The following is a 26,093-nucleotide window of genomic DNA, read 5'->3' on the forward strand; positions in this document are numbered from 1 at the left end:
AATTTCAAATAAAGAGGCAATTAACATTAGATTTTATTCACTGAAGGAACAATATTACATTTACAAACACCATTTATTCCCGCCTACATACATATTATATTATATAAGGGTACCAACTCTGGTACAGTTGTGGGAATCCATAGCCTCAGAGAAAGCTGTGCAGATCCTCCCTGACAACTGTACAGTATTTTCTTCTATAACCCCTTATACTAAAAAAAAAAAAATGCCATATTTCTACTGTGAATGGCTCGTGTCAATCCTGAAACATACTACTTATTTTCCTCTTGCCTCTTCATGCGAATTGTGGGCTGTTTTATGTATCTATTGTAACAATGCCTTTGGATTGTCTCTTGATAAGTAACTGGAATGCATTAGAAGTAGCAGGGAGTCATATTGATCATCTCTAATACAGCCAGGTATATCAAACCACAGAATCCATCTTTCGGTTAAAAGATAAACAAACTCTCTTTTCTCAAACAAAGAGAGCCGTCATATCGGATCAGGATACAAGTAGGGTTACGTCAGGCCTTTGTTAGAAATAATATGGGTTACGTCAGGCCTTGTGTTAGAAATAATATGGGTTAAGTCAGGCCTTGTGTTAGAAATAATATGGGTTAAGTCAGGCCTTGTGTTAGAAATAATATGGGTTAAGTCAGGCCTTGTGTTAGAAATTATTGGACCTTTCAATGGCACAATTTTCCTATTTATTCCCTTCTTTCATCCCCATTATTTACGAAATAAAAATTACGAAACTGAATTGGATAATAACAGGTTTACATTTAATGAGAACGAGGATGACGTTTCTTCTATAAGACGCGAATCTGGATTGTGATTGGTCAACGAGCTATAACCCTTAGTAAATCTGTAGTGAAGAGGGAAGAAGAGGAAAGGTCTGTGATTGGCTATTAAGCTACACGCGACATGTGAAACTGGTTGTGATTGGTTGATCATTCCCAGCTGGAAATCCCTCATAAACCCAAACCAACAAATCATGTTTAAAGATAAATCGCCACGCTCTTGTTCATCGCAGTAAGTGCTAATCCGGTACGACTGTATAGTACTTGGGATATGTGACAGACTAAAAGCTGAGATATGAAGACAAGGGGCCAGATTCACGAAAACACTTACGAACCTGTACATCTTTTCTCAATCTTTGGCGGCTTTGTTTCCAATTATTAAACAGTTAATGAGCTCGGAAGTACCAGGAGGCTGTTTATAACAATAACAACAGTTGAATGGGAAGTTTTCATGCTTGTAAACTGTTTAATAAATGTAACCAAAGCCGTCAAAGATTAAGGAAAGATGTACACGTTCGTAAGTACTTGCGTAAGTGCTTTCGTGAATCTGGCCCAAGGATCTGAGATAGGACGGAGGGAAGGAACGGTGCCCAACCACTTGGACTGGACTTCCGGGATCGAACGCAGTCTCGCAAGAAACGAGGCTGTCACTGTACCGACCAGTCCAGGTGGTTAGGAAAAGAATTCATCAATACAAAAACACAAACTACTTTCTAAGACACAACGAGTCACCTGAAGTAATGTCTTTGTAAATTTCTTCTTGTGTAATTTATTTGCTCACTTATTTCTTGTTACTTAGAAACTATAAAACAACGAGCACAGCCAACAGTCTGTGTTTTCCATAGTACTATCTATTTGGGCACTCCACAGTACTGCCTATCTGCACTACAGAAGTGTCTATTTGGTCAATATTACTGTAACCACTCCCACACATTCCACGACATTGTCTTTCAACAAGGGAGAAAGGGATTCGGGGTGTAATTAGGGTGGAGTACTGGGTGTAGGATATAGGTGGAGTACTGGGTGTAGGATATAGGGGGAGTACTGGGTGTAGAATGGGGTGGAGTAGAAGTGAAGAAAGGGAAATGAAGAAGTAGGGGCAGTAGAATAAATGGAAGTTAATAAAATGAAGGTCTTAAAAAAAAAAACTAGAGTTCCCCCCTCCAAGACGTTTTGTCCACGGCTTCAAGTTCACAGCGCATCTTCAGTACTCAAGGTTGTTCTGCATGCGTCGACGCACTACGAGCTCACCATAGCCCGTGCTACCAGGAACTTTTTGTTCCATGTAGAGAATCTTCAACAACAACAGCCTGTAGGGGACGCGCCGCTATCACAACAGTTGTAGAGTCCCTAAAGATGAGGTTGCTGACAATACTGGACGGTACACCCTGTAGGACGGAGGATAACAATGGCTATGAGATGATTTACATCAGATGTGAGAGAGAGACAAGGAAGCACAGAGACGGAGTTTAGTTTCATGTATTCTCTGTGTTTCTGCCTCTGGTTCTGTCTGTGTCTGTTCTGTCACGTTCTCTCACCGTCTTCCTCAATCTCTCCCTCTCTATGTCTCCTGTCTCTCTTTCTATGAGGTCTGTCTTTCAATCTCTCGAATTATATTAAAATGCATATGATTTCTCTCTTATGTATTACATTTTCTCTATTAATGCAACACCAATGTGCAATACTGCAATGAAACAGATATATGGAATGACATTATAAACGATAACACTGTATTATGGTATGAATAGGATCGAACGCGCATCATGGATTCCTCAGGCATACAATGGGATCAAACCCGTTTCCTTGGACTCCCCAAGCACACGTACTACTATCTGAACCATGAAGAGCTTACATGATTGTTCAGTCGATGGTGCGTGTGCCCGGTAGTCCAAAGGTGCCAGTTCGATCCTATTCCATAGCTTCAATACTGGTAGATATTATCACAGTTTTTTTCCAGTTAGGGTGTACTTACCTATTTAAACGAAGCTCCTTGGTTGATATGTGTTGGTGTGGGCAGCGTGGTTTACCTGCTCGGGCAGACTGCTGAAGTTGACTGCTGGTTTACCCTCTTGGCCCTTCAACTGCTGCTGTTGATGCTGATAATGAAGATTAAAGGACGATAAAACAGGCGATCTGTGGTATTTTTGTGTAATTTTTTGTTAATTATTTAGTGTAATCAATTTTGTAATTATTTAATTATATCTTAAATGCTTGTGCCTACGGGGAGACGCTTGGCTGTCTTCCTGATCTTTGGTTAATATTTTTATTGATTGATGCTCATTTCGGCGACTGGCTGACCTCTTTGATTATTAGGCTAAATTAGATATATTTGCTTCTGGTTGAACTCTCTCCTCCTGTATAATAATAATAATAATAATAATAATAATAATAATAATAATAATTTTTATTTAGGTAAAGGTACATACATAAAGAGATTTTACAAAGTTTGTTGGCTTTATAGATAGAGCTAGTACATACAATGCCTAAAGCCACTATTACGCAAAGCGTTTCGGGCAGTAGAGATCATGCAGATCGTATGTTCTTTCTGAATACGTGCTGTACTACTCGATTTTTGATCGACCTCTCTGTTGTCCTACTTGACTTCTGATTGATCTTCGGGTTGTGCTCCCTGATTTCTGATTCACCTCCGTATGAAATAGCTTCCAAATTACTACCGCACACGCCTCAGACTACTAGGTGACCTTCTTGGCCCCACACTTACTCTGCTGACAATCGGCAGAACTACTTATATTATACCTGGAATCGATGACGTCTGATTGGCTTTCTCACCCCTAATTGACCATTCAGATAGCTTGATAACTATTTAACTCTTCTCTGTACTGCTTGACATCTAACCAGTTTACTAGGCTGATCGGATTGAGTCCTGGCAAAATGAACTTGACCCCTCAGGAAGTCTATTAAAGTGGTTTCTGATTGTTTCTTAATACTGCATGATCTCTAAATAGACATCTAAGTTCTGATTAACCAATCGGGCTCCCGGCTAACTCCGTCAGCCCTTCAATAATCATATAATACTTTCTTAAGCTAACCAGAAGCATTTGAGTTTAAGTAACCAATGAAGGCCAATATACAATAACGTCAATAATACGATTATATGATTAAAAAAAATATGCCATACAGATCCTCCGTTAAAAAATGTGATGTATCAGAGACGTCAGGTTGTAGGGACTACCAATTGTTACTGAATTGCCTTACCTGACCCCGGGAGAGCTGTTGACTTAATTGGTCCAACTGCTGCCGGAGGGAGGTGATGGTATGGTGGCTCTCAGCTTCTCTCTGCTCTATCTCTCTGTCCTTCTCCTGCTGTTGCGCCTACAGTAGTAGTTATAATACAAATTTAAAATATAAGTTTCATTTAAAAAAAATTAATATAGTAGTTATTTAGGTATTACATAAAATGCCTATATAATAAAGAAACTTATAAGCTTCGCTAACAGCACCGCGTTGCACTACAATATTTTAGGTTGCATTCAATTGCACACTTAAACTACAACAACTTGATGAATTTAGGAGAAAATATTGAGGTTGGATGACTTGACCGAACCCGTGTCCCTGAACTTCCTGGTGAATTCAGAGAAGTCGAGGGTTCAATCCCATTGCATAACCCCATTCTTTCTATATTGCGTTGTATTTTATTGTATGTAGGAAGATTTCATGTGCATGTGAAGGATTACAGCGGTCTATGGAGGATTACAGGGCTCTGTGGAGGATTACAGGGACCTACAAGGCTACCTAGAAGATTACATGTGAAGGATTACAGGGCTCTGTGTTACCTGCCAGGAGGAGAAATTCTGGAAGTTCTTCTTGAGGTCCTCTTTCAACTCGTCGACCTTCGTGTTGAGTGCTTGAATGACGAGATCCTTCTGCAGGTTCTCCTCCATCATGGTCCTCACGTCCGCGTCCTCAGGAGGAGAAACAGTGAGAACATATGATGAGGATGGTGAGGAGGGACAGTGAAGAGAAAGTGAGGGCAAAAACGGCGAGGTGAAACAGTTCGAGTAATAATAACACAACTAATATCACTATAAACAAAGTATAAGAATAATTATACATATAAAAAAAATAATAATTACCTGGACATTAGCAGGCGAGTTGTTTCGTTTCAGCTCCTCCACCTCCTTCTTGAGGGACGCTATCTTCTCCAGCTGCTCGTGCTGGAACATAGAGACTTTTTACTGTCTACCGTTGGACGTGCCCTTTCCAGCTGTTGGATAACCATCCCGTGGATGTCTCTCCAGTGATGAGTTTACCTGCTTCCTTATCTTTTGGAAATGTCTCTTTCCAGTGATCTTAACGCCTATGACACCCTATCAGCACTATGGATGCATTTACGATATACCAACCTAGACTAGTGAGGCTTTATTTAGTCCAACAGAAATCCTAAGCTTTATACAGATCTACCTAAATACTATCAGAGGTTTTCTATATTTAGAACCTAATGATAATCTGGAGATTGCAGTCCTTCTAAGACGCCAATCAAACTAAGGAAATCCTAATAGAATGCCCAGAGAATTGAGAAGCACTTCCAGACTTACATTCACAACAAAGGTAGTCTATAAGCAGAACCTCCTGACTATGGAGTACTTGCTGAATTACCTGGACGTCTAGGGAAGCTTTTTCACTGTCCGTCAACTTATTGGTCAGGTGTTGAATTCTGTTTTGCAGTGCCTTGATCGTCTGCTTGCTAGCTGCCTCTTGTTTCTGAAGGGCCACCATTGTGCCTCCCCGTTCGTACTGTGGGGAAACCAACACTGGTGTTAAAGTGTGTGGTGAACAACACTGGTTCAGTCTCGTACTAAATGATTCTTTATTCATCCCTTTGTACTGGTAGCCGGGAAGAAAGCTACAATACAAAAGGGTGAGTGGGATAACTTTAAAATACATATGAATGGTGTACACTTAAATACAATATAAGTAGTTCACCCTGTGTTTATATAAACCCCATCACATCACAGTATATGTGTAACACCAGTGTGTGTGTGAATGTGCTTCTGAGATTGCGTATTCCAGCAGTTTAATTCAGAGTGTAATTACCTAAATGTAGTTACAGAATGAGAGCTACACTCGTGGTGTCCCATCTATCCCAATACTCTTTAGTGTGATGACGATGATGATAAAGATTAAGCCACCCAAGAGGTGGCACGGGCATGAATTGCCCGTAAGACTTTAGTGTGTGTATGTACGCTATTTGAGATCGAGTGAATACACACTCCTCACCTGGCTGAGGGGCGCTTTAAGCTGCTCAGATTCCTGCAGTTTCTGAGAAAGTTGTTCCATTTCCTGACGAAGCTTAGCAATGATCTCCTGGGTGGTTGCCTCTCGCTCCGAGACCTCCCTCTCCTTCTGCTGCAGTTCCCCCTGTAACATGGTATTAATTTGATTGTTACCGCCGGAGCCGGCTAGTTTAATGGGCTCCTCATACTCATCCTGAGAGCGGTAGCGCAAAAAGGATTTCTGAGGGAACAAAAGTTTTTTATCAGACCTCAACGGAGATTATTACATTAACCATTGAATCTATCCTTCGCACCTTATAATTAGTGTCAACTAGTTACAGAGAATGTTCTATTTCAAAAGCTATATATTTACAGTAAATCATTATACATTAATGGTAGGTCTTATCGCTAATACATAATTTTTTGAGCAATGAAGATATTACAGCGTCATAGGGGAGCTGTTGTTTATTATTATTAGACTTTACAATACACTCACTTCTTGTTTCTTAATCTCATATGTCGTTTATCTACTGGAAGCGAAATATGGATACAGTGCAACGATTTCAGGTATTTTATCCTTAGTAACAAAGTGATTATCATTTTTTTTCAACGTGAATTTAGCCTTATCTTTAACTGGTGCACGGGAACGCGTTAAAAACCTTTGCTCCTAATAGGGCGTCGCATTTTCAAGTATACTGTACGTACAATGCCAAAAATTGTCGCACTAGAATATTGTAGCGGCTCGCGAAATTGACATACAGTTCAGTTTTGTGTTTTGGGTCCTCTGGTAGGTTAGGATAAGGGCACTTTAGTACGACAGTTTCTTGACGTTGGGAAACTTTAGGAGGACGGGCGGCATAGAAAGCAGTAAAGTAGTTTCACCTTCATTCCTTCACTAAACTAGACTCATTCTGCAAATCATGCCAGTTATCTGGCTGTCTCTGAAAGAGATATTAAACTGCAGAAGGCTACAATATATCAGTGATCAGCTAACAATTTAATGACAAAATGGTTCTATTCATGATGACAATATTGCTGATGCCATACATAATTAATAATTATAATTCATTGTGTTGGAGAACAGGAAGCCAGTTTATAAATACAGTATTTTATATAGAGGTCCCCCCCCCTCTGAAAGGTCAAATTACTGACCCTCCCCAGGATGCAACCCCCCAACAAGCTGACTAACTCCTGGGGTACCTACTTGCAGCTAGGTGAAAAAAAGATATTAGATGATAAGAAACTCGCCCAACCAATTCTGTCCCGGAATTCTCGATTGTTAGTCGAGGACGAACCCGACTGTACTACCGGGACATGTTAATTGGAGTCTCAACTCACCTGATATTACACAGGGTTGGAGCCTCAACTCACCTGATATTACACAGGGTTGGAGCCTCAACTCACCTGATATTACACAGGGTTGGAACCTCAACTCACCTGATATTACACAGGGTTGGAGCCTCAACTCACCTGATATTACACAGGGTTGGAGCCTCAACTCACCTGATATTACACAGGGTTGGAGCCTCAACTCACCTGATATTACACAGGGTTGGAGCCTCAACTCACCTGATATTACACAGGGTTGGAGCCTCAACTCACCTGATATTACACAGGGTTGGAGCCTCAACTCACCTGATATTACACAGGGTTGGAGCCTCAACTCACCTGATATTACACAGGGTTGAAGCCTCAACTCACCTGATATTACACAGGGTTGGAGCCTCAACTCACCTGATATTACACAGGGTTGGAGCCTCAACTCACCTGATATTACACAGGGTTGGAGCCTCAACTCACCTGATATTACACAGGGTTGGAGCCTCAACTCACCTGATATTACACAGGGTTGGAGCCTCAACTCACCTGATATTACACAGGGTTGGAGCCTCAACTCACCTGATATTACACAGGGTTGGAGCCTCAACTCACCTGATATTACACAGGGTTGGAGCCTAAACTCACCTGATATTACACAGGGTTGGAGCCTCAACTCACCTGATATTACACAGGGTTGGAGCCTCAACTCACCTGATATTACACAGGGTTGGAGCCTCAACTCACCTGATATTACACAGGGTTGGAGCCTCAACTCACCTGATACCAAACCAGATTCTCTTGATTCTCTTTCAACTTCAGAGAGAGTTGATTAAGGTTCCTGGTAAGAGCCGAGATCGTCTTCTGATTGGCTTCGTCCTTTTCCGTCAACTCCTCTATCCTGTTCTGCTGCTGCTTCTGTTTAACGGTCAGGAAATAGTTATATGACCTTTTTCAGTACATACGGAAGCAATAATATTATGAAAACAGTAGCACTATTTTAAATAGGGACGAAAATAGAATACAGAAGTATCCCAGCAACATTAGGAGATGTAAAAGGAACAGTAATCAAGTTAGTAGTTCTAGTAGTAACTGATATAATGGAAGATAGCTACTCTTATTAGGTATACTAGAAATACTAGCGATACTAATGAACCTGGCAGCTCTGTGTTCAGCTTCAGTAACGTGTGTTGAGCATCTGTGAGTTGTGTTGAGCATCTGTGAGTTGTGTTGAGCACCTGTGAGTTGTGTTGAGCACCTGTGAGTTGTGTTGAGCACCTGTGAGTTGTGTTGAGCACCTGTGAGTTGTGTTGAGCACCTGTGAGTTGTGTTGAGCACCTGTGAGTTGTGACGAGCACCTGTGAGTTGTGTTGAGCACCTGTGACTTGTGACGAGCACCTGTGAGCTCTGTGTTCAGCACCTGTGAGCTCCGAACTAAATAACTCACGTGAACGGCGAGTGTCTTGTGGTCACGATCATTGTTAGTCTGCGTCGCCTGCTGGAGCTTGGTGCTGAGGGAGGCGATAGTGGCCTTGTTGGCAGCATCCTGCTCCTCCAGCTGCTGCAGTCTACCCTCGTGTTTCTGACGACAGACATGACGAATTATATTTAAAACATCGTACGGCATACACTTTGTTTTCTGATGTATACAGGAACTACGAGTTTAGATCACCAAACGGTCTACACTGAAATTGAAATTGAAATAAGTTTATTGAGGTAAAATACACACAAAGGGATGAGGTAGCTCAAGCTATTCTCACCCCATTCAGTACAACGTGTTAATATATACATAGACACACATCACAAATAAACACATTACCAAACATTTTGAGAGGTAAAAATATACATTTCCTCCTTCACAAGTAAGGTCTACACTCGTTTTCTGATGTATACAGGAACTACGAGTTTAGATCACCAAACGGTCTACACTCGTTTTCTGATGTATACAGGAACTACGAGTTTAGATCACCCGTTCGGGATACACTCGTTTTTATAAACGTAAGGTCTTCAGTGCTTAGTGTTTTAGCAACACTTGCTAAAAATGTTTATAAATTTATTTGATTAATTTAGGTGTGTTTTTTGGTAAAAGTATACCAGATCTTCTAATTCGCATATTTTTCATGTCTAAATATATCGTATTTTGATTAAGCAGTGATAAAAACAAAATTGTTCGACATGTTAAATGTTTGTCTACACGGCAAATACATATTTTTTTGGCAAAAATATTTATTTAATTGTGGAGGAAGCTGTCTTTATCATCTCCCAGTTTAACCCACCTGGTCTGTGGAAGCTTTGTCTTCATCAACTCCCAGCTTAACTCAGTGGAAGCCCTGTACCCAGCTTAACTCACCTGGTTTGTGGAAGCTTTGTCTTCATCAACTCCCAGCTTAACTCAGTGGAAGCCCTGTACCCAGCTTAACTCACCTGGTCTGTGGAAGCTTTGTCTTCATCAACTCCCAGCTTAACTCAGTGGAAGCCCTGTACCCAGCTTAACTCACCTGGTCTGTGGAAGCTTTGTCTTCATCAACTCCCAGCTTAACTCAGTGGAAGCCCTGTACCCAGCTTAACTCACCTGGTCTGTGGAAGCTTTGTCTTCATCAACTCCCAGCTTAACTCAGTGGAAGCCCTGTACCCAGCTTAACTCACCTGGTCTGTGGAAGCTTTGTCTTCATCAACTCCCAGCTTAACTCAGTGGAAGCCCTGTACCCAGCTTAACTCACCTGGTTTGTGGATGCCCTGTCCTCAGCAACTCTCAGTTTGACCTGGTCGCTGCGAGCCTTTGTCTCAGCTTCAACCAGCTTCTCGGACAGTACGGCAATGGTACTCTTTTTAACGTCATTAAGGTCCTGTAGTTCCTCAACCTTCTTGGTCAAGTTGGCGATGGTTTGCCTGTTGTGTTCGTCTTGATCTTTCAGCGCTGCTATCTTCTGCTCCAGTTTCTCCTGGACAACAAAAACAACTTTTGCGGTGAAACCCTTCATTGTGGTCTTATTTATCGAACCAGAGAAGCGGTACAAAACTCAAACTCGCTATCGTATATACATTCCTCCCCCCCCCCTGCCTATATAAACACCCTCTTGCATCTACACACACACACAAGCCTCTAAACATATCCCTGCAGCAAAAAGAGTAATTATCAAAAGAATACGATTAACTTCATGTTCTTACCTGGGTGCTGAGCGCCCTCTGACCGGTCTCATTTAGCATGTAAGTCAAATGTTCCACTTCCTTGTTAAGGGAATCTGACCGTGACGCAGACACTGCAGCAATCTCCGCTGCACTCAGCGCCTCCTGATGAAGGGGGTAAATGTATGAGTAACTTTGGGAACGTGTTTACAATTGTGTTAAGGTAACTATCATTAAAATGTTTTCATATTTACAACCATAATTTACATCAGTTATTGTACTTTATTACTGTTTATAATAGTAAATAGTTATATTATATTTGATCTTTCTAATTGTGTTCATTTACGTAACTAAATTTGTTTACAAGATTTATATAATTAAATATTTTTGTTAAATTATCAAAGTCTGTCAACTTCAATTACTTGAGCTCTTTAAATATGTAACGACGGGGTACTCAGCTATGTATACAGTCCCTGAGGTCATGTTACCTGGGTCTGTAGAAGATTTTCTTTGCTGGTTCTTAGCTGAAGGGTGAGTCGCTCGACCTCCCTCTTGAGGGCATCGACGGCATGTTTGTTGGCAGCGTCTCTCTCCAGCAGGTCTGCCTGAGAGCTCTCTGTGTTCCTCTGAAGTACAGTAATACAAAGTAAGGACGGGATAGCAAAATCTTAAACAACCCTGGAAACACAAACCAAAACTGTCTCTATTTTCCACATGTTACAACTTGTAATAATGTTGTTACATCTTGATTTAACGTGTTTATGACGTATTAGAACGTTGTTACAACTTGCTATATTGGTTGTTATAACTGGTTAGGAGGTGTTTAAACTAGTCCGAACGTTGTACCAACGTCGTAATTTCGGTGTGTGTTTGGCGGGAAGACGGATCGACAAAGTTCGTTTTCTGGTCGACAAAATTGTGTGTATGTTAGATTAGGTTGTATTATGTCTAAGGATCGGTTGGATGAGGTTAGTTTGGGTAAGGTTTCGCAAGGTTAAGGTAGATTTTAAAATCCGTGGCTGATCTTTTTTATGATATGACATATCTAATAGAATCTAAAACCTGAGCCCGGAAAATATTGTCACACTGACGTCACACCTTGTGCATACCATATATATAAAACGACATTTTATCTCTTATTTTGGTTAGATTAAGGTTAAGATAGCACAGGTTGGGTTGGGCTAAGTTTAATTTAAAGTAATGATATGGGGTAATGAAAATTTGCCGAAGGCTTAGACCCTTCCTTATATGCAATTAATAAATGTAATTAGTAAGAAATATATACATTTTTCCTTCCTTCCTTCCACAGTGCCCATTCTGATATCTGGGCTGTACAACGACATAAAACTGAAGAAACTTTATAACAGGCATCAGTAACAAGACATAACAATGTCACGATATATATTAGTCATAATAAATATTTGTTGGTTCAAATTTCAATAATCAAAACCCTCACATCTAGTAAGTAGTGTCGTAGGATCAACTCACCAGCTTGTCCTGGTACTCTTCATTCTGGAGGGAAAGATGTTCAATCTTCTGATGAAGAGACGCTGTTTCCACCAGCTTCTGTTGTTGGTGATCCACGTGGAGTCGCATCTCTCTCATCTGCTCCTCCAACAGCATCTGTTAACACCATTCTCTCGCATTACAATTGACAAAAAACTATTTTGATGGTAATTTGTTCAACGATCTGTGAGCGAGTTACTCATAAGCTAGTTTTAGCTACTCATAGGCTAAGATGACCTAACTTTTTGCAGCGTATTAGCGTACGAGTGGCTCACTCTAAGTGGTATTACATACTATGTCTCATAATAACGTTTCTCAGTTGGGTCAGGAGCATCAACAGGGGTTGAAACAATGTCTACATTGTAAGTGACTTAAATTTTAGTTAAACTGCATAAGTGAAACGGGTTTAGCTGAGACAGAGGAGTTTTTTTAAGTAGTCAATGACTGTGATACCAAATAATGCATTACACAGCGAACCAGTAAAAAAATAATAGAAATGCTTACAAACAATCCCAAAAAGGAAGTAAATTCGAGAAACTGGATCATAATCACTGATTATGGTAGACTTAATATAGGAAAATTGTGTATAGAAAACTCACCATGATCCCATAATATCGTAAATCTGATTAAGAGGGATTATGAGGCCCTATCTATATATAGCAACATTAAATGTAACTCTTGGGCAACAGTGGATGACCTCACGACTATATTATTGACAGTAATAATTTATGAAAAATTACGAAGATTGTGACTAAAATTTGTACATAGTGTTTAAATTTGTTATTCAGTTACTAATCACATTTGAAGGTGTGCTACTTAAAATTGCAAAATATTATTACATACGAAACTCTAAGGTCGAAAAATAACTACACCAAATAAACAAACATGACATATTCAGTAACCTTGATGTATATATCTAGAGGTATACTCAGTTTCTCGGAGTACATACACTAAGAGTTTATTTTAGTCCTGGGACCAGATTCACGAAAGCACTTACGCAAGCACTTACGAACCTGTACATCTTTTCTCAATCTTTGGCAGCTTTGTTTCCAATTATTAAACAGTTAATGAGCTCCGAAGCACCAGGAGGCTGTTTATAACAATAACAACAGTTGAATGGGAAGTTTTCATGCTTGTAAACTGTTTAATAAATGTAACCAATGCCGTCAAAGATTGAGGAAAAATGTACACGTTCGTAAGTGCTGGCGTAAGTGCTTTCGTGAATCTGGCCCCTAGTCAGTAAGTCACGTACAGTCGCTAGGCTTTAAGCACAACGCCGAATGAAACCAAATGCGCTTCAGAGACCTGTTATCTCCAGTGGTAGGCCTACTAATATAAGGCCTACTATAATTGACGCTATTGATTACTTCACAAAATTGTTCCTTAACAGTAAAATTTTCACCTAGTTCTATAGCTTCGTGGATTAATTTGTTAGTAATCCTTCGTCTTTGTCTTATTGTTTTGCTGTTTAAGAAATTTGTCTCAAGTATTATATAAGTCATCCCTTAATGTCAGTTAAATAATTACTTTTATGTTGATTAAATTTTATTAAACAGGTCAGAATGTTATTTTTTACTACTATTGTTGTAATTTTTACTACACTGTTTTACCACTTTGTTGCACAGTGGTCTATATCCTTGATTCACAACCGAGAGAAACGACTGGGCACATTTGTTTTCACCTATTGCCTATGATCACCTAGCAATAAAAAAGGTACGCTGAGACATCACACTAACGTGATGTGTCAATGAGCAATCCATACCAACTGTGATGAGGGTTCCACTGAGGCTTCAGTGGAAGCCTCGTGAACCCTTTAGACCATGTAGTGGCCTAGTTGTCTAAGGCGTGAGCTTGGGAATACCTAAAGCATAGATTCCTCATCACGGTTCTTACGGATTTTCTCAATAAAACAGGTGCCTCAAGGAGTTAAGCAATTATTGTGATTTGCATACAGGGAAAAGTCAGTAATTGGTTGGCCTAGAGGGGTTGGGACCTAGAAAAGACTAAGTAAACGACTTCCTGTCCTCAGTAACGGGATTATATCACCACCTAAATGATTTTAATTGAACTGAAAATATCGGCATGATTTACACTGTGGTACATCTGTTCAGTCCAGCCACAGTTGTGAACATGTGAGGAGGCTATGAGTAGAGTTCTGTAATCTAATCTAATCTCTATTAACGAACTGGTGTTTGGGCAGCCCCTTCCCTTGACTGGCCACTGCGTTAAAAATCCATCCTACTAACCTAACCAGAAACTTACGAATCGAAGCAACCCACCTAACCTGTACAATATAGTCTTAGGGCTTTCTCCTCATAATCACCTTACTTTACGACCTAACCTATCGGATCCGATAAATAGAAAACGCATATATTTGTAAGGCATCATTTTCCCTGATACGTTACATTTGTAACAGAGACAATAACGTTAAAAATGCGACCTATTGGTTGAAAGGACTAGGATGTAGTCTGAAGAGCTTCAGCTTACCTTTTCATTTTCCAAGCGACCTAAGCCGTTTTTCAGTTGAGAGATTTCCTTATTTTTCCACTCGAGCTCCTCCTCCTGTCTGTCCTGTGGAGGGCCAAGGGTCGTTAACGTGCTGCGTAACATAGTTTACTTATTAACTGGTCATAATTAGATTCTTCACAGTTATATTCAAATTTTAAAGCAAAACAAGTAGCTGGATCAGTTAAAAAATATCGTAATATTATGTTATTTTATGGTTATCTTGAGGTTATCTTGAGTTGATTTCGGGGCTTTTTTTTTTTTTTAGTGTCCCCGCGGCCCGGTCCTTGACCAGGCCTCCACCCCCAGGAAGCAGCCCGTGACAGCTGACTAACACCCAGGTACCTATTTTACTGCTAGGTAACAGGGGCATAGGGTGAAAGAAACTCTGCCCATCGTTTCTCGCTGGCGCCCGGGATCGAACCCGGGACCACAGGATCACAAGTCCAGTGTGCTGTCCGCTCGGCCGACCAGCTCCCCTCTATACTCCCCTGGTATACTAAAGAAAATAATGAAATGTGGTAACTTATCCACATTTCATTCTACCTGAATATAATTTTAAATTGAGAACGATATATGTGAATAAGTAATATAATGGCCACACATAAAGGCAAATTTAATTGACGACGATTTGATTCGTTCTGGACCCTTAACAAGGCCTACATTATATATGATCGCCAATGGTAGTTGGGTGACCTAGTTGACCAGACCACACACTAGAAATTGAAGGGACGACGACGTTTCGGTCCGTCTTGGACCATTCTCAAGTCGATTGTGAAGTCAAGTCAAGTCGACAATCGACTTGAGAATGGTCCAGGACGGACCGAAACGTCGTCGTCCCTTCAATTTCTAGTGTGTGGTCTGGTCAACATACTTCAGCCACGTTACTGTGACTCATCGCCTGCATATTGGGTGACCTACCTTCATCTCTTGTAGTTCATCGAGGTGACCCTTGAGGCTCGACCTTCCTCGTGATGACCTCAGACTCCAGGTTCTCCGTCTCGGCTCTGGCGCCACCTGTATGGATTAGCCATCGTGTCTAACGGTTTTATTGAGCATTAATTACCATTTTATACCATGCTATATTTTTTATTGCATCCTTTATCTCATATTCCTATTCTTACCAATTTTTCCCTTGAATTACCCAATCCTGCTGCGTTCTGATTTCCCCCAAAAAAACAGTTCTATGGTCATTCAAGTCACGTTAAAATCCATCTTTCATTATTTATATACATGATGTGGATGAACATGTAAAGTGCATACGACGCATGTACATGTGCACACGACGCATGTACATGTGCACACGACGCATGTACATGTGCACACGACGCATGTACATGTGCACACGACGCATGTACATGTGCACACGACGCTTTAGTACACATGCACAAACGTGCTTAATACAAAAACAATAACAATTTTTGTCACAAAAATCTGATATTTTATGCTGTAGTTTGAACAAATATAATGCTGTAGTTTGAACAAATATAATGCTGTAGTTTGAACAAATATAATGCTGTAGTTTGAACAAATATAAGAACCTGACGGTTTGTAGGTGTCGATAGCATGTCTTATAATTTACACAGTTACAATGTAGGAAATGTCTCACCAGACTGACTATGAAGTGTTTTCCGTAAACCTCATCAGTTTACCATGCGTTGTTTATGTAAACTCACAGAAGAGCAGACACGAGGCTTTTCTAATCTTTTAACAAGTTTCTATGATATTCTCATGGGAACTTTTACGGTTTAAGAATGTCTTGAAATACAGACGAAAACTTGATATTATCTTGGACACCCAACCCACACGTTACAAAACAAAGTGACGTCGTTTCGGTCCGTCCTGAACCACTACCACATCGTGTTGGTCCGCCCTGAACCACTACCACATCGTGTTGGTCCGCCCTGAACCACTACCACATCGTGTTGGTCCGCCCTGAACCACTACCACATCGTGTTGGTCCGTCCTGAACCACTACCACATCGTGTTGGTCCGCCCTGAACCACTACCACATCGTGTTGGTCCGCCCTGAACCACTACCACATCGTGTTGGTCCGTCCTGAACCACTACCACATCGTGTTGGTCCGCCCTGAACCACTACCACATCGTGTTGGTCCGCCCTGAACCACTACCACATCGTGTTGGTCCGCCCTGAACCACTACCACATCGTGTTGGTCCGCCCTGAACCACTACCACATCGTGTTGGTCCGCCCTGAACCACTACCACATCGTGTTGGTCCGCCCTGAACCACTACCACATCGTGTTGGTCCGCCCTGAACCACTACCACATCGTGTTGGTCCGTCCTGAACCACTACCACATCGTGTTGGTCCGTCCTGAACCACTACCACATCGTGTTGGTCCGTCCTGAACCACTACCACATCGTGTTGGTCCGCCCTGAACCACTACCACATCGTGTTGGTCCGCCCTGAACCACTACCACATCGTGTTGGTCCGCCCTGAACCACTACCACATCGTGTTGGTCCGCCCTGAACCACTACCACATCGTGTTGGTCCGTCCTGAACCACTACCACATCGTGTTGGTCCGCCCTGAACCACTACCACATCGTGTTGGTCCGCCCTGGACCATTAACAAGACTTGATAAAGGCAATATTGTGGGTAAGAATGTGAGGTGAAAGATGAGAAAGTAGGAAGTATACAATAAGAGTTAATATGAATAAAGAAGAAAAAGTCCTAATGAAGAGAAAGAGATGAAATAAACAAGAGAGTTAGCCAGAAATGAGTCGAGATGTGTATTCTCTCAGCTTCTTACCCTCGAATCCTCCAAGTGTGTTGGCGGAGAGTCAGGTGGCGTGAGCGAGCCCTCAGAGTGTCTTGTGTCCTCTCCCGAGTGCTTCCTGGTAGACGAGACCAGCGAGGTGCCATCCACGGCTGGCAGATCCGCTTGTGACGAGCCAGCATCCGTCAGATCGCGATGCTTGCCTATTTCCTCCGGTTCTGATGACGCTGAGATCCTCTTGGGTGCGTCAATCACCAGCGACTCAGGCATCGATGGATGCTCGATCCGTCCAGGCCTCTGGAGACTTGAAAAATCCCTCATACTCTTTCGAGCTTTAGTCGTCCCGAACTGTAAATGGAATGCGCCTGTCACTAAGGAATTTTTGTAACGAAATGTGTTATGCAAAGATGAATGGCAAAGGAGGAGAAAATATTGGGGCAGAATGATGGGATCGAACCCGCGTCCCTGGCCTTCCCCCCAGGCATACAATGGGATCGAACCTGTGTTTCTAGAATCCCCCCAGGTATACGATGGGATCGAACTCGCGTCCTTGGACTTCCCAAGCATAGCTATATCAAGTTTTTTTTGTCGCATTGTGCATTGATGAAAGACATTTAGCTTTATATAGTTATAACTCTGTAATTAATGGTAAACCATATTTTTTTTTTTATACAGCATTGTACTTCGATTGCTTAAACCGTTACACTTACCGCGCCTCTCTTGCTGTTACACTCCTTCAGGTAGCGGTGGATTTCATGGTGGCCATATCTCTTGGCCACGTCCTTGGGCAGGCGACCGTTCTTGTCCTTGAGCACCACATACACACCATTCTCTACCAGCCACTTGACCAGGGTGAGGTCCCCGGAGTAGGCGGCGTGGTGGACGGCGGTGGCCTTGCCGTTGTCCCGGGCGTTGAGGTCAGCTCCGTACGCTTTCAGGAGCTCCAGCGATTCCTTCTGGCCTCGAGCTGCAGCCCGGTGGGTCGCTCGGCGGCCTGTGGGCACGGTGATGCAGACGGTGAGTTACAATATCGTGGCTGAAGAAACCACAACTCAGAAGATGGAAAAGCGACAACGCTTCGGGTCCGTCCTGGACCATTATCAAGTCGTGTGATGGTGATACATGGTGATACATGGCGATAGTTGTTGAAGAATGAAATATAGTCCGTGTATACTATGCGTGAATGTGTGTATGTATGTGGACATAATGAACTATTGCTATGGTGTGAATTATCCAACATTACCCTAAAGGAAAATATGAATTGTAGCAAATAACTATAAAAGTTTTTCCTTAAATTACAAAAAATTGTGTGATTATAGATTATAGCAAAATAAAGCAGATAAAGGCTTTGAGCCATAACAGATAAAATCCTCGCAAGCCTAATTGGAAGGTGGCAGTAGGCTCCGGAAAGAGTCAGACGTTTTCACAAGGATTCTGTTTTTTCTGTTTACCTTTGATGTCGAGGGCTTCAACGTTGGCTCCTGCATCCAACAGCAACTTCATGACGTCTGTGTGTCCTTCCTCAGCAGCCAGGTGCAGCGCTGTGCCTCCTGTGGGCGACTGCTGTTGTATTCTCATATTTATATTATACCGTCGCACTTGTATTGTACTCCATCGAGTGACTACCAGGTGCCAACATGAGGCGACTCTACCAGATAACAGAATTAGGTGACTACCAGTTACCAGACTCAGTTGACTACCAGGGGCCTCATAAAGGTGCGTATACATCACTAGAACTAGCATCAGTATCAATAGAAACTCCAAACAATAGGATATACTTGTACTATCCTCAGCTAGGGGGAGGAGGGGGTGAAGCTACCACTATCTACGCCATACGCACCTGACATCGAAACCAGTTACGTAAAATACGAACAATGTGTGTGTCATTCATCGCGATAAACATGACCACGTCACCATCCGGAACTACGCTGCAATGGCCATAGGATAAGATAAAGTGAATAGAAAGTGTTTTGGATTAGATCTGAACAGGATGTCAATACAACACTTGGGAAGGGTTATGAGGATTGGAGACGGGATAGAAAGAAGTGAAGTAACTATCCCAAACCACTCGGACAATTGGAGATCGAACGCCGACCTGCAATAAGTGAGGTCTTCGTTGTTCCGTCCAGCCACAGATAGATGGCTTATTGACAAACATTTTAAATTTTCGTGAAATTAAATGTTACATCGATTGTGTTCAAACTGATTATGATCCAGGTTACCTCCTGAATTTGTTGATGTAAAGTGCTGTGGTTAAGCAAATAACTAATAGCAAATTTCAATAACTTAATTGTTCATGTTATTTATTATTGTTCTTTTCCAAATTGTCATTTTAAACTCATGCTATTATGGCATGCCAATATATAGATCTCACCGCTCTATGGTAAACTAAAATGTTTTTTTCCGGCTGTAGATATGTTCATTCTAAACACACCTGTACACCTGCAGGCGATGAGTCACAATAACGTGGCTGAAGTATGATGACCAGACCACACACTAGAAATTAACAATCGACTTGAGAATGGTCCAGGACGGACCGAAACGTCGTCGTCTCTTCAATTTCTAGTGTGTGGTCTGGTCATCACACCTGTACACCTGTTCACTCCAGCCATAACTGTAATGATTCGTACAAATCACTTTAGAATAAAGCTTTGAAATGAAAATAACAAACATTCACCTACTAAATACTAGGCTCGAGGTTATTCTTCCTAGACGGTAAATGGCCTTACTTAACAAAACACAATAAAAAAACAAACCATTATCTTCGTCCATTTTGCTTTTCTTGCCCATGTCAGCTTTCCAGTTCAACAGGACTTTGGTGACGTCCAGGTGTCCCCCAAGGGCAGCTTGATGGAGAGCTGTACGTCCCCTCTCTGTTGTGTCTACGGCCACCCCATTCTCCAGGGCCGCGTTCACGCCGGCCGAGTCTCCTCCCTGGGCGCACTGGACCTGAAGTAGGTCGTGAGTATGTCCTCAGTCAGAACCAGTCGGTGTATTTAAGTGTGATTTACTCATTCGCAATATGTTCAAGTCTATTGATGTGACTCCGTAAGTCAGGGAGGGAGTGACGTGACTCAGTAGAGATGGAATGGATATGGGCAGATCAAAATGTGGCACGCACTTTGTATTAACAAAAACAAAAATGCCACATTGGTCTCTGAAGTGCGAAAATTGCAAAGAAGTGAAGGCACTCAAACAAGAAACCATGATTATTTACTCTAATATTTAAATGAACAAATAACATATGAAAAATATGTAACATCCCTTATGTGACATACTTGGCTGGTACACATGAGAAATAATAATCCGACAAATACATATAAAAACTTACGTTAACACTAAAATATTGGTAATTATAAAATCATTTACACTAATTACATCTTGAACACAAAGCTGCTATAGCCAAGCGTCGCGTTTAGGCCGTAATGTTGATTCCCTGAGCACCTGAGATGGAATGAGGTGACGATTGATTGATTGATAAAAATTAAGCCACCAAAAAGGTGGCACGGGCATGAATATCCCGTAAGTTGAGACTCTTTGGAGCCATTACCAGTACCAATAGCTAATACTGGAGATCTGTGGATGGATGTAGTTGGTGACGATTGATAAAGATTAAGCCACCCAAAAGGTGGCACGGGCATGAATAGCCCGTAAGATTGGTGACCGAGGTCATGGGTATTTATAACCCCTGTTGGTGACGTCACATCCTTTGTCACCGAGGTTTTGAACGATGAGCCGGCGGCGTAACTGGTGGTTACCTAGACGTAACAAGGAACCGGCAGGTCTTGCAGCTGCACACCTGCCCGGGGCTCTCGGGCCGTGTGGAGGGTGGTGTCGTCCTGACATAACACTGTGTTGAATTCCATACCGTTCGAAATATGCGATACGCAGAGTGATGGGCAACGAAGGTAAGAAAGAAGAGGCCGTTTCCTCAGCTATGCTGGGGAATTATGTGACAGGATAACTAGAGTATTTCTTCATCCTGATTGTATTTGCTACAGTAGTCTACTGTATTACATCTGTCAATATCTATAAAAGAGAATGTCTTTGTTTAAGATTGGAGGCCAGACGCTTGGGGATAGCCTCACCCAATTCTGAAAGGGGATGGTCTGGGGTACAGGACAAACACAGGCTGGTCGGGAGTCGGCCTAGGTTAAGCGCTTTAAGAAATATTATTTTTTATAGAGACGTTCCCCCTCCAGGATATTTTCATGGAGTCAAGTGTGAAATAATTGGTGTGTTTCCCATTGATTTTTTATTGCTTTATAACAGGTTGGGTTGCAGCCAAATTAGCGTGCAACAAAGATGAAGTTGAATTAGATCTAGGTATCCCCATCTCTGCTGTCAAAACTGTATTGGTCCAAACACTCAGGTCTGATAGGAAAGAAAGTACTGATTTCCAACGACCTGAAAGTACTAGTATAAAAAGCTATGATTTGTTCAGATCTGAAACCTATATCTATGGGCAGCACAAAACGTCCACTAGACTGTGCGACACAGTGGTTGCAAGGATCAGGTTGGGTTACCGTTACCTGTGGCAGGTGGCTACAGCTACAGATCTCCCAATCCTGAGCACTCCAGGTGTAAACTCTGAGTAGGAACTGCAGCATGATCTCCCACACTACATCACCGAATGCCCAGTTATTAGACCTTTCAGACCAGTTGGCATGAGGTATCTGGAGCTTTGCAATTACTTTATTCACTCTCATATTCTTTAAGATATCCTCACAGTGTACCCAAAATTTGCCAGTGCAGGCTACTAAACATATGGCTCTGTATGACTAACCATCCTGCGAGATTGGGACTTTTAGTATCACTGCTACCTTATTCACTCTTGTGTTCATGAAGATATCCTCATAATACACCCAGAGTTTGCCAGTGCAGACTACTTATCACATACCTCTGTATGACTTACCATCCTGTGTGATAGGGGATTTTTTAGTACAACGTAGCTAGTTTTTTGACACACTTGTACTCCCCTTCATATAGTCTAGGGTAGCTGCACAAATACAGATGTTCCTAAAATATTAATAAAAATGTAAATAAATAATTTTTCTGAGAGATGGAGGACAAAGGGGAGGGGGGATAAGGGGAAGGAGGGTGGTGGTAACGAGGGGGGAAAAGTGTGGAATGAAGGGGAAAGGTGAAAGAGGGGGGAAGAGACCCGGGTGCAGCTGGGTACTCCTTTTGCATATATATCAATGGAAGTCTCTGTTCATAGTTGGAACGGGGAAGAGGGTTAGGGGAGAGAGATGGGGAGAGGGGGTGGGTGGGGTGAAGGGGAAATAAGGGAGATGGGAGGGAGAACGTGGGGAAAAAGAGAGAGGTGGAAAGGAGAGTTAAGGGGAGAGATGAACTATCCCGGGCACTGCCGGGTACACCCGCCTAGTATATCTACATAAGGGAAAAATCAGTACCAGGCACACGGGAGACATCTCCCGTCACGCAGGGTGCAGTCGCACCTCCACAGATGGCTCAAAAGGGCCACCACTTACGGGCTATTCATGCCCGTGCCATCTTTTGGGTGGCTTAATCTTCATCAATCAATCAGTACCAGCCGTGACGAGGATTCGAACCTGTGCTCTGGGTGCTCCCAAGCACACGCCAAAGACGACTAGGTCACAACATGGTCAAAATGATTACAACCTGACACTCAATTGAATCCTTTTGACCATGTCATGACCTAGTCGTCTAAGGCGTGTGCTTGGGAGTAACCAGAGCACAGGTTCGAATCCTCCTCACGGCTCTTACTGATATTGTCATTGATACATTACGTTAATGTGATTTCTCTATGGATGTCTACATATGTTTACAATTAGCGATGTCTGATTGAATAATATCAAACTGAACAATATCTCAGTGAACAATGTATCGATGAATAAAAATCATGTAAGGGACGACAGTCACAATAACGTGGCTGAATATATGATGACCGAATCATACGCCAGAAGATGAATAGACTTGATAAAGGTCCAGGACAGATCGAAACGTCATCGTCGTCTCTTCATCCTCTGATGTGTGATTTAGTCATCACATCCTTACTAAACAACATTCTTATTCAAACCATCTAATCAACATTTGCAACAATGTCATGAATATTTCTAATTCAAGAGAGAAACAGTGACAAAGTCTTCGAGATCTGAGAGTGTAAATCTTCGCTGGCTTTCTCGTACACTTTGGAAATTTAGAAATATATATAGTGCCTAAATCCCAATCTATAAACCAGTTTACAGTGAAAATAAATTTATAGGCTTACCAGTGATATGTGATCGTCACTCATTTTGAAAACCAAGGAGTCGTGGGTCCTCCTTGTAGGGGGGCCCCAGGGAGGCAGTGGCCACAATTAAGGACACAGATGCGGGCCCCGAGGCTGAGGTGTCGATTCTTGACGGAGGGGTTGGCTCTTGTAGCGGAGATTTGGGCTCTCCCAGAATAGGAGAATTGGGCACCTGTAGCGAGGAATTGTACCCCTGGAACGGGGAATTAGGGGCCCCCTGGAGCGAGGAATTAGGTCCCTGGAGCGGGTAATTAGGCCCCTGGGGGTCGGAAATGAAGCGGAAGAGTGGATGAAGTATGGGCGCTGGGGGGATGGGGGATCCGGGACGTTGTGGCAATGATTTATGCCCCTGAGAAGGCAAAAGATCAGTCGGGCAGTAGGCTATGCGGCTGTGAGGGCTGACGAATTCACCTGATACACATCCTGCTCAAAGAAAATTTCTGTGGCGATACACAAAAATAGTTTCATTGGCGCCGGAGCATATTTGTATTAATATTTTTTTATACAGAAAATTAAAATATTTAGCAATTTGTAAAAATTTCTAGCACGTACTCGTTTCTTACTTCTAGCTTTTTTGGTTACATTTTCGTGTTATAAACGATACTAAGAATTTTTTTTAACCGATAACAATTATACAAACTATATAACTAAAATAGGTTATATAAACACTAACAAGTGTACTTGTTTAACATAGTCCTAGACTGCAGGCGATGACCCACAATAACGTGGCTGAAGTATGTTGACCAGACCACACACTAGAAATTGAAGGGACGACGACGTTTCGGTCCGTCCTGGACCATTCTCAATCGACTTGAGAATGATCCAGGACGGACCGAAACGTCGTCGTCCCTTCAATTTCTAGTGTGTGGTCTGGTCAACATAGTCCTAGACTCTTATGTTCAGGACTGTAGTATACTTGTTGGTTAGTATGCTTTTTTTTATTTTTTTATAAAGATGATAATTGCAGATTTTTTTGGTTAATTATACCAGCCTGTCAGTGCAGACTACTTAACACACACATGCCTTTGTATGACTAACTTAACACATACATGCCTTTGTATGACTAACTTAACACATACATGCCTTTGTATGACTAACCATCCTGTGTGATGCGGATTTTCTAGCATCATGTAGCTAGCTTTTTGACACTTTTTTTTTTTTTTTTTTTTTTATTAATACATGAGGTACATCTGCATTAGTGCAGCTACCCTAGACTATATGAAGTGGAGTACAGTGTGTCAAAAAAGCTAACTAGGTGATGCTATAAAATCCCCATGTACTTCCCTTCATATAGTCTAGGGTAGCTGCACAAATGCAGATGTACCTAATGTATTAGAAAATAAAAAAAAAATAAAAAAAAATGATCGATTATCTAATCCTCGAGACGTTTACATGTATTAAGCCCAGTAACGAGCTTAATGCACCAGTAATGTTACATACGTACAATAATACTCGTACAGTTGGTATACGTTGTCCACTGGACTTGAAGAAAAAAGTCCACTACGGGCTCACCATAGCCCGTGCTATTTGAAACTTTTTGTTCCACGGAGCGAATCTTAAACAACAACAACAACAACAACACTGGACCTGGCCAACTCGTATAGTTGGTCCTGTTCACTTTGTTTCCCTACGGCTTGTATCAGTAATCACTTCACTAGTTCACTATGACATTACATTCCACTATTACACTGAATAGTATAGTCCTACACACTTATTCACTAAATACCGAAGGCTAAAACACTTTTACAATAAGAGCGTAGAGTAGCATGTCGTCACCCTGGGAGCGACTGTCAACTGTGGAAATGAGTGGTTTACAGGAGAGCGCTCTGGGGCCAGATTCACGAAAACACTTACGCAAGCACTTACGAACGTGTACATCTTTCCTCAATCTTTGACGGCTTTGGTTACATTTATTAAACAGTTTACAAGCATGAAAACTTCCCAATCAACTGTTGTTATTGTTATAAACAGCCTCCTGGTGCTTCGGAGCTCATTAACTGTTTAATAATTATAAACAAAGCCGCCAAAGATTGAGGAAAGATGTACACGTTCGTAAGTGCTTGCGTAAGTGCTTTCGTGAATCTGGCCCCTGGTTATTAGGAGAACTATTGCATTCCACGTATACTTCAAGTGACTACAGTAGCGCCTCATTACAATCTACATTATGATACAGGCAGTCACCTGTCCTCTTGAATAATATATCGCATTTTGACGTCAAAATCCACAACGGACAAAACATTATACGGTGTAAATCACAGTGACTCACGAACATTCACCTTTTCTATGCGTGGTTGCTCGGTAAAGTTAGATAAAGTTGTATTCAATTTTCTGTCCTTTGTGGCAACTCTAGAGGACAGGTACAGTACGACACAACGCCCTTGTCACTTCCGGACACACTGGCACTCACTGAGGCACCCCTAAGCAACGGCCCGTTCAAACTTAGCTCAAAACACACACTTTTACTGTAATACTGAAGCGGTTGTGTTAGCGTTGAGTCTAAGGCTCTCACTACACTACCGAGGGAACACTGAGAATGTGCGTTATACAGATAAGATAACCAATGACGACGAAGGTGACTACTGATA

The 26,093-nt window shown here is 41.9% G+C and overlaps 1 protein-coding gene across 8 annotated transcripts; it reads right to left on the bottom strand.

The window, feature by feature from the left end:
• Positions 1-20: 20 nt before the first annotated feature.
• LOC123770992 (ankycorbin) lies at positions 21-26,093 on the bottom strand. Of its 8 annotated transcripts, none has more exons than XM_045763166.2 (21): positions 25,966-26,093; positions 23,488-23,948; positions 19,988-20,180; positions 18,683-18,781; positions 17,942-18,225; positions 17,265-17,579; positions 15,407-15,502; positions 14,468-14,551; positions 11,963-12,097; positions 10,963-11,100; positions 10,517-10,639; positions 10,069-10,290; positions 8,796-8,930; positions 8,129-8,266; positions 6,036-6,176; positions 5,415-5,552; positions 4,892-4,972; positions 4,592-4,720; positions 4,014-4,130; positions 2,770-2,893; positions 21-2,185 (listed from the first exon to the last, which is right to left on the bottom strand). In XM_045763166.2, exons 2-20 carry the CDS (start codon positions 23,509-23,511, stop codon positions 2,774-2,776), a joined length of 2,712 nt encoding a protein of 903 aa, XP_045619122.2. In that variant the 5' UTR covers positions 23,512-23,948; positions 25,966-26,093; the 3' UTR covers positions 21-2,185; positions 2,770-2,773. The 8 variants fall into 8 exon arrangements, with proteins under 8 accessions (XP_045619122.2, XP_045619125.2, XP_045619126.2 ...); XM_045763169.2 differs by having other exon boundaries at positions 23,488-23,931; positions 25,966-26,054; XM_045763170.2 differs by having other exon boundaries at positions 23,488-23,857; positions 25,966-26,031.

Source organism: Procambarus clarkii, chromosome 65, assembly GCF_040958095.1.
Source record: "Procambarus clarkii isolate CNS0578487 chromosome 65, FALCON_Pclarkii_2.0, whole genome shotgun sequence".
NCBI classification, from domain to species: Eukaryota; Metazoa; Arthropoda; class Malacostraca; order Decapoda; family Cambaridae; genus Procambarus; species Procambarus clarkii.

What these genes read in the sequence shown, in the direction of transcription:
- LOC123770992 (XM_045763166.2), bottom strand. Translation starts at nt 23,511, where the DNA reads ATGAGTGACGATCACATATCACTG. An exon ending in GTGACGATCACATATCACTG is followed by an intron (nt 20,181 to 23,487) that starts GTAAGCCTATAA and finishes GACCTACTTCAG; the next exon opens with GTCCAGTGCGCCCAGGGAGG. An exon ending in TTAAAGCGCCCCTCAGCCAG is followed by an intron (nt 5,553 to 6,035) that starts GTGAGGAGTGTG and finishes GTTTCCCCACAG; the next exon opens with TACGAACGGGGAGGCACAAT.